At 40.5% G+C, this 8,875-nt stretch overlaps 5 protein-coding genes across 5 annotated transcripts; all 5 read left to right on the forward strand.

Moving 5' to 3' along the window:
* Positions 1-533: 533 nt before the first annotated feature.
* TM35_000034010 (putative ras-related GTP-binding protein) lies at positions 534-1,202 on the forward strand (the record flags this gene model as incomplete). The annotated part of the gene is made up of 1 exon (XM_029022168.1): positions 534-1,202. One exon carries the CDS (start codon positions 534-536, stop codon positions 1,200-1,202), a length of 669 nt encoding a protein of 222 aa, XP_028886714.1.
* Positions 1,203-1,857: 655 nt separating this feature from the next.
* Positions 1,858-3,570, forward strand: TM35_000034020 (putative FYVE, RhoGEF and PH domain-containing protein 2; the record flags this gene model as incomplete). The annotated part of the gene is made up of 1 exon (XM_029022169.1): positions 1,858-3,570. The coding sequence occupies one exon, from the start codon at positions 1,858-1,860 to the stop codon at positions 3,568-3,570; it is 1,713 nt and encodes a 570-aa protein (XP_028886715.1).
* A 1,423-nt stretch (positions 3,571-4,993) lies between these two features.
* On the forward strand, positions 4,994-5,350 carry TM35_000034030 (uncharacterized protein; the record flags this gene model as incomplete). Its single annotated transcript, XM_029022170.1, has 1 exon — positions 4,994-5,350. The coding sequence occupies one exon, from the start codon at positions 4,994-4,996 to the stop codon at positions 5,348-5,350; it is 357 nt and encodes a 118-aa protein (XP_028886716.1).
* Positions 5,351-5,843: 493 nt separating this feature from the next.
* TM35_000034040 (putative ATP-dependent zinc metallopeptidase, putative,metallo-peptidase, clan MA(E), family M41) lies at positions 5,844-7,559 on the forward strand (the record flags this gene model as incomplete). The annotated part of the gene is made up of 1 exon (XM_029022171.1): positions 5,844-7,559. The coding sequence occupies one exon, from the start codon at positions 5,844-5,846 to the stop codon at positions 7,557-7,559; it is 1,716 nt and encodes a 571-aa protein (XP_028886717.1).
* Positions 7,560-8,161: 602 nt separating this feature from the next.
* TM35_000034050 (60S ribosomal protein L10a) lies at positions 8,162-8,806 on the forward strand (the record flags this gene model as incomplete). Its single annotated transcript, XM_029022172.1, has 1 exon — positions 8,162-8,806. One exon carries the CDS (start codon positions 8,162-8,164, stop codon positions 8,804-8,806), a length of 645 nt encoding a protein of 214 aa, XP_028886718.1.
* Between the last annotated feature and the right edge of the window lie 69 nt (positions 8,807-8,875).

The following is an 8,875-nucleotide window of genomic DNA, read 5'->3' on the forward strand; positions in this document are numbered from 1 at the left end:
CCAGTTTCGGCCCCGATTTGATCTTCTTTCTCACGTTGCATCTCCTAGTTGGAGGTTGCTGTTGCTGTTGCGGATGTTGCCGTCGTTATTGTTGGCGAACAGTGCTGCTATGGGTTTGATAGTGGTTAGAGGGAAGGTATTAATAGTGGTTGTGTTGTTGTTCATTTTTTTTTTTTTCCTCTCGTGCTCTTGACAGTTTGTTCTAATGGCGTTCTAAATGAGCGCGGAGTGGCTCTTTTTTTTTCTTTTGTGGTTTTGTTTTGTTTCGGTTTTAAAACGTGTAGTTTATATGAATCTCTTTTGCTTGTTTTCTTCTTTTCTTTTTTTTTTTTTCTGTACTTTGGTTGGCTCCACAAAACCCTGTCTTTACATATATTTCCTTTACGTATATGTTGGTTTCTAGCTGTTGTGTGGACATCTGCGTACTTATTTTGGGGGAGTGGGTTTGTGGGAAAACAAGGAAAAGAGCGAGAAATACAACAATAATAGCAATAACAACATCAACATCAGGTAAGAAAAAAAGAAACAAAAGAATGTCAACTGTGAGTCGTACAACAGCCATTAAAATTGTGCTTTGCGGTCCCAGTAATGCCGGAAAGACTTCCATAACGAAACGATTTATAACTGACTCATTTGATGAATTTCAAGATACAACAGTCGGATCGGCTTTTTTCTCCAAACAGTTATACTCAAAAGAACACAACACAAATGTTCGAGTTGAAGTGTGGGACACGGCTGGTCAAGAAAAGTACCGCGCGATGGCCCCAATGTACTTTCGCCACGCTGCTGGAGCTTTATTAGTTTTTGACGAAACATCATTGGACTCTTTTAAAGAACTTGAAACTGTCTGGTTACCGGAACTTTTACCACATATGAACAATAATACAGAGTTTATTGTGGTTTGTGGGAATAAATGCGATGCTGTTGTGAGTGATGATCAGCGGGAGAGTGTGCGTCAAGCAGAGGAGGTATGCCGTATGAAAGGCATGACATTCTTTGATACTTCTGCAAAGAAGGGACAGAATGTACATGAGGCGTTTCAAGGTCTGGTGGATCGTATACTCTCAAAACGTGAGAAGGAAGCCGCGGCGAGTGGTGCTGAAGAAAATAAAGCTGATGGACGTGGTAAAGGTGCAAACGCCAGAAGATTAGCAAACGATAAAAATAACAATGAAAACAGTACAAAAAGTCGATGTTGCTGAATATGATGGAAACGTATTTTTGGTGTCCTATTTTCTATTATTAGGAGATGAGAGAATAGAACTACGCGATGCCTTAACTTTTGAATGTGTCGTGGTTTATGCTGCTTTTTATTATTATTATTATTGTTATTTTTATTTTTATTGAGATTGCTTTCTTCATAACTGAAACAGTATCATTTTATTTATTTTTATTTACTTGTTTATGTTTCCTTGTACTTTAACGAAATGCTGTTGCTCTCTTTGACTGTAATGAGCTATGTCGACTGTAATCATTTTTTTATTGCTACTGCAAATATCGATAAAAACATCTTGTTTCGGATATATCTTTCTTGTTGTTTCTCCTTCTATTCTTTTGTTGTGGTTTGATTTTCTTTTTTTCTTTTTTTTTTTTTCTTTTTTTTTTTTCTTTTAGGCTCTTTTTGGAGAATAGATAACGAACGATCAAAACTCCAGCATCAAGTGAAAACAAAAGAAGAGCGAGAACTAGTAGGAAATCATATATCTGACGTTTTATCTGTTTATCTAACTTTTTCTTTATATATATATATCTACATACATACTTGAACACATACATACACCCTTACGTATATATAATCAGGCCGGCAGAATCATTTTTACTGAACAGAGCCACTCAAGTTTGTATTGTGTGTCTAGTATGAGTTTTAACTTGGATGATCTCTTTGACACCCGGCCCCGCCAGCAGCAGGTGGCCACTCCCGCCTACGCACCCCCACCGCCTCCAAGTGATCCCCCACCACCGCCTATGATACAACAGGATCCATTCGGAGTTCACATGACTGCACCTCCACCGCCTCCACCGCCCCCACCACCACCTCCTCCTCCGTTTGAAACTGCAGTTCCTACTGTTCCTTCTGTTCCTGTTGGTTTTGCTGCACCTCCTGTTACTACTACAGGTGGTATTGGACCTATTACTACTACTTCTACTACTGCTCCTGTTGCTGTGCCTAATCCTATGCATCCTCAGATGGTTTATGCATCTCTAAATGTACCACAACCGACCAACCCCAATGTGTATGCCGTACCACCTGGACCAGCTCCGTTACAGACAACGTACATTACTCCTCCACCAACTACTGGAACTAGTTATACTCCTTCAAATCAAACTGCAGCAATGGGAATGGCTATGCCTCTTGGTGTTCCAAACGGTACAACTGCAGCCTATGTTTCTCCTCAAGTTGTTTCTCCTCCAGATCCAACATTGAATCAAAATCAGAACCAGAATAACAACGAATCCAAATTTTCACAAGAAGAAGAGGATAGGAAACAACTGGAGAAAATTATCCAACTCCGTAAAGAATTGGAGAAGGAACGAGAACGAGAAAGGAAAAAACGTGAAGAACTTGAAACCTGGGGATGTCCTTCATGCACGTACCGGAACCCTCTTAGTGAAAACCAATGTGAAATGTGCAATTCCAATCGACCTGGCTACAATCCCCCAGCTGACGTTGGTATTTCTCCTTCCACTACTCGTGGCGGAAGTGTACCTTTAACTTCACCACCTACGAAAAGTGTGGCTGTGGTATCTGAACCACCTGGTCCGACAGCATGGATTTGCAGTATTTGTTTGGCACCCAATCCAGCCCAAAATACACGTTGCAAGGTCTGCAATGCTTACCAAAAGAATGGTACCCCTGTTCCTGGTGTTACACCATCTACTACAGTAAAAGCAGCAGGATGGTTGTGTGGTATCTGTGGGGAAAAAAATCACTCACAGAATGTAAGGTGTGAAACTTGTAGCAGTTACCAAAGTAATGGAACACCCATTCTGGATTTTGAACAAGCACCTCCACCACCACGGCAACAACAAGCATCCGTAAATGAAACAGTTCCTACGGCATGGACATGTTCTGTATGCACGTTAGAAAATTCTGTTAATAATGCGGTTTGTGAGGCGTGTCAGAGCGGGCAACGACCGCGTCATCTTGCACCTTCTAAATCTAAAGAACAAAAGAAAAAAGTGGGAGTTAGCGCTCAGGGCAATGACAATGCCCCAAAGAAATGGCCATGCCCGAGTTGCACTTTTAATAATGCACTTGTTTTGGAAAAGTGTGAGATGTGTTCGACTCATCGTCCTTCTCAATACAAACCCCCACCACAGCAATCAACGGCAACAACAAATTCAAAGAGGGATGCCAAGGACTCTGACGACGAGATTCAATGGCAAGACGATGAAGTTGCAACAGAATGTAACAGGTGCCATCTACCATTTAACTTTACCCGACGACGACACCATTGTAGGGCATGTGGATTTGTTTTTTGTGCTATGTGTTCTCCGTATCAACAGGTGTTGAAAAAAAATGGAAAATCGGAACGAGTGTGTGTGAGCTGCTATGAGGCCAACAAGTGATTGGACCTATTGCAGAAACAAGCCAATCAGCAGGAAAAAAAAAAGAAAATAATAAATGAAAATGGGAGTGAAACTTCAAGGTTATCTGATGAAAGTATGGAAATGTAGTTTAGTAGTTTATTGCAAAGTCACTTTCCAATTACCAGGTATTTGTGTTTGTATTTCTGCGAGTGTTTGTATTTTTTTTTTTCTTTTTTTCTTTTTTTTGTGCTTTTGAAACAAATTTCTCCGCACAAGCGTGGTATTTTGTGATCTTACTCGAGCCGCCCTTCATGCAATTCTGGAGATGAGACAGAACGTAAAAAAAAGAAAAAAATGGAAAAGTAAAATAGGGAGCGTATGAGAAACAGGCAAACCCTTGTACAAGGGAAGAAAATGAATAGAAAACAAGAATGTTTCTGGGGGTATCACAGGAACCGTACTTGCTCTTACGTTTTATTCTTTATACAGTAGGAGAATCCACAGTTGTACGTGATTTGATGGTATTTTTGACGAGTGTGATTAATCCCAAATTCTTTTATTTTGGTTGTAAAAATCATGTATTGAAATCTTTGATTGTTTTTATCATTTTTTTTTTCTTCTATTTTCTTTTCTCTTGTTTTCTTTGCCACTATATATATATATTACCTTTAATGTAGCGGTTCTTCTGGCTTTCCACACGGAAACCATAAATTACACACGTACACATTAACCAAGGAGCTACGAGTTTTCTTCGTAGTTTTTCTTAAGGAAACAAAAAAGACTGTGACTGTGTGAAAAGAAAAAAAAAAAAATAAGGCGATGGGATTCTTTGACTCTGACCTCAGCTACCCAACGGTGCGCTCCGAGCGCATGAAGCACAAGCGCCGTCGCTTGGTGCAGGGCCCCAACTCATTCTTCATGGACGTGAAGTGCCCCGGTTGCAACGCTATCACTGTTGTGTACAGCCATGCCACGTCGGAGGTGCAGTGCAACGGCTGCGCCACGAAGTTGTGCCGCCCAACAGGTGGTAAGGCAATGCTGACAACAGGCTGTGGCTTCCGCAAGAAGCCTGATCACTAATCACGGTGGGAGTGAGGAGCTTTGGTATGTATAAGTCTTTTTCGTCATATTTTCTGTTCCACTGAATCGCTTTGAAATTTTTTTTTTTGATCGGTTTAATTTCTCATAATGAAAAAAAAAAAAAGAAAGAACATCTCCCATAAAAACCGTATGACTCATAAATAGAGTTTGGGGTGGATATGAGGAGTGTTTGTAATTTTTTTAAGTTTCGTTTTTTTCTTTTCTATTTCTTCTTATTTTAACCATCATTTTTCAGATCTTTTACTCCCTTTTTTTTTTCTTTTTTGTTTTTTTCGGTAAGTGGAACAGAAAACAGAAGAAACCAAGGGGAAAAAAACCTGAAGAGACTAGGTTACATAGTGGTTTTTTTTTTTTTTTTGCAATGGATGCGAAGGAAGGCTCCTTTGATAATGATTTAATGCTTAAAAGGCTTACAGACCATCTTCGTGAACCACCTGCACTACCCACTGTACCTGTGTATGCCTTACCCGATCAGCCATATCTTGAGGCTACTGTGATGCCACTTCTATTGCGTGGCCTAGAAGAAGTTTCTAAGGCACGACCTGTCGATCCTTTGGCTTTCCTTGCTGCGTACTTGTTGAGCAACAATCCACAAAGGTGTGCACACCCTCTTCTTGGTGAAGATGCACGACGAGTACCATTACAGGAAATAGCTCAACGATCTGCTGATATTATGAGTCGTACATCGCGTACAAATACATCTCAGGTAAAGATGTGAGTACTATTGGCTTCCAACATAGAAGCATATGGAAACAGAAATAAGATGATCCTAGTGGTGTTGGTGATTGTTATAGTTGTGAAAGACTTAAGGGAATCGTCCTTTTTGTTCATGATGTAGAAGAAATATTCTAGTCTCTTGTACCATCTTTTTTTTTTTTCTTCCTGTTTCTTGCTATCAGTGTGTCTACATGTGGTGAAAGAAAGCAATGCAACGCAAAAAAAAAAAAAAGAAAGTTAGATATAATCTGTATACTTCTTTAATGTGAAGTTTTCTCTTAGAGGTTTGGGAACTCTCTATTATTTGTCTCTCTCTCTTGTATACACATCTCTTTTTCTTTTTCTTTTTTCTTTGTTCTATTTTCTTGAGTGGGTGAGTTTAGGTTAAGTAAAGCAAAACAAAAAAAAAAAAAATACTATAATAAATACCGAACACATTTTTTTTTCTTCTCTTTTTCGTTGGGGTGAAGACGGTGAATATTTTGTAGGGAACAATGACAGAGAGCAATAGCGCTGAATACAACCGTGGTTTGCAAGATGCAATGCGCCATCGGTCCCGTACGGAGGATAATTGGCTTCGTGCAAGTCTTGGTCCAGTTCTTTGGTTTGGTGTACCTTTTGCTATTGCATGGGTGTACTTACGTCGACAGGCTCCTCCAGGAGTTACTTCTAACCCTTTTGAGGGTATGATGGAACAAATGATGCCTATAAAGAAACGTCAGTTTCGTGTGGATGTTAAAGGGACCAAGTTCAGTGATGTTATTGGTATCCCTGAGGCGAAGGAAGAGGTTCGTCAATATGTTGATTTTCTCATAGAACCTAATAAGTTTACTCGTTTGGGAGCGAGACTACCAAAAGGGTGTTTACTCACTGGAGAACCTGGTACAGGAAAAACATTACTGGCAAAAGCTGTTGCTGGTGAGGCTGATGTGCCATTCTTCAGTTGCAGTGGTTCAGACTTTATAGAGCTTATGGGAGGAAGTGGACCTAAACGTGTACGAGAATTATTTGAAGAAGCTCGAAGTTCTGCTCCAGCTATTGTATTTATTGATGAAGTTGATGCGATAGGGTCTAGATCAGGAAAACAAGGTGGTTCTGTAAGTAGTGAAGAAAATCGAACCATTAATCAATTATTGGCAGAACTTGATGGATTGAATACCGGTTCTGATGCTATTATTGTTTTTGCTGCCACAAATTTTCAGGATAATATTGATAAAGCCTTGTTACGGGAGGGACGTTTTGACAGGAAAGTAAATGTTGAGATGCCTGATAAAGCAGCAAGAGTTGAAATCTTTAAGCATTATTTGGATCGTGTGGGAACTGGTGATCCAAACGGACGAACGACAGATGATGATGGTAAACCTTTGCCAGTGAATAATGCAATTAGTAATTTGGAGTTGGCAAAGGAAATGGCTGAGTTAACACCTGGTATTTCTCCCGCAACAATCGCAACTGTTGTAAATGAAGCTGCTTTACAGAGTGGTATTCGTGAAAAAAAAATAGTGGAAAAAGAAGCTATTCTTGAAGCAGTTGATAACACATTGGTGGGACGAAAACACCGCAATCGTCAAAGTGACGCATCTCTACGAAGGACAGCTATTCACGAAGTAGGCCACGCGTTGACAGCGTGGATGATGCCTACGGTTAAGCCTGTTCTAAAAATAAGTGTGGTTCCACGTGGCCAAGCACAAGGATTTACTCAACGTGCAGGAAGTGAATTTCATGAGTATCAAACAAATGCTACGCTCTTCGCTGATATGGTTGTAATGCTGGGTGGACGAGCCGCAGAAGAAACTTTGCTTGGTGATCCATCTGCAGGAGCTATGGATGACTTACAACGAGCTACAGATATTGCTCTTAAGCAGATGATGGCCTTTGGTATGGATAGTACCACTGGATTGCTATCCTATCACCCAGAATCAACACAGGCGGGACGTATTTTCGTTAGTTACTCTAACAAATCTCAGCATCTCGCAGAGATGGAGGCAAAAAAACTGGTCTCCCTTGCCCATCAAACGGCATTAGATATTATTAAAGCAAATACTTCAAAAATTGATGTGGTGGTATCAGAACTTGTAGAAAAGAAGGAACTCATGACTGCAGATTTGGAACGTCTATGGGGAAAACGTCCATCATCACCAACCACAGAACAACTTGTGGAAAAGCTAATGAAATTTCAGAAGCAATCCACTGTGAGCTCTACAAAATGATGACGTTTTCATATTTTTCTTTTTGCTCATGATGATAATAATGATGATGATGATCATCATCATCTTGTTTTTGTTGTTTCCTTCTGTTTGACGGTATAGGTTTTTGAGAAGAGGTAGGGTGTGTGTTAGCAGTTGGCATAGTAGAGTAAGGAAGTTTAATGCTCACTTCTGCAGAGATATGTCGGGTTGCATGAAGTCTCAGTGAATCATAGCGGTGCTGTGCACTGATGTATCCACAAAAACACATTATTTCTTATTATTCATTCATCCATTTCTTTTGTTTTTTTTCTCTCTCACTCTCTCTTTTTTTTTTTTTTACCTATTTTTCGACATCCATTTTTGTACTCGTTTGTATCGTTTTTCTGGTTACTCTTATTATTATTATTTTTTTTTTTTTTGTTTGTTCTTTTTTTTTTCATTCCTTTCCTTTCAGGTGCCACTACCAGCAACAACAGCCACGAAGGAAAGCTTTTTTTGTTAAGAGAAGTCTCATAGGAGAAGGAAGCCGAGTGCAGTTTATCACGATCTCTCGCATTTTCTTCGAGTAAAGACTTACAAAAAAAACACACCGTTATCTATTTATACTACAATCTCTAAAAGGAATGTCCAAGATCCCTCCAGCACAGCTGTCAGAGGCCATTCAGGCCGTCCTGAGCACCCGCAAGGAGCGCAAGTTCAAGGAGAGCATTGATCTGCAGGTGAACCTGAAGAACTACGACCCCCAGAAGGACAAGCGTTTCTCCGGCTCTATTCGTCTTCCTCACGTCTGCCGTCCTCGCATGACCGTCTGCCTGCTGTGCGACCTTGTGCACGAGGATATCGCTAAGAAGAACGACGTGCCGACGATGAACCAGGAAGAGCTGAAGAAGCTGAACAAGAACAAGAAGCTCGTGAAGAAGATGTGCAACAAGTATGATGCGTTCTTGTGCTCAGAGTCCATCATCAAGACGGTGCCCCGTCTTGTGGGTCCTCACATGCATCGTGTTGGTAAGTTCCCAACAGTGTGTGCGATGAGCGAGAGTCTGCCTGAGAAGGTGCTTGAGCTTCAGTCCACTGTTAAGTTCCAACTGAAGAAGGTGCTTTGCCTTGGTACATGTGTGGGTCATGTGGAAATGACAGAGGATCAGGTGCGTCAGAACACTGTTATGGCACTCAACTTCCTCGTCTCACTCCTGAAGAAGAACTGGCAGAACCTCAAGTCTGCGTACATCAAGTCCACAATGGGTAAGCCACAACGCATCTACTAGAGATAATTTAATATGTGGGACATATGAGGATGGTAAGTGTTTATTCTTGTTTTTTTTTTTTTTTTTTTT

Source organism: Trypanosoma theileri (assembly GCF_002087225.1).
Source record: "Trypanosoma theileri isolate Edinburgh chromosome Unknown TM35_Tth_3_V1, whole genome shotgun sequence".
Taxonomy (NCBI): Eukaryota; Euglenozoa; class Kinetoplastea; order Trypanosomatida; family Trypanosomatidae; genus Trypanosoma; species Trypanosoma theileri.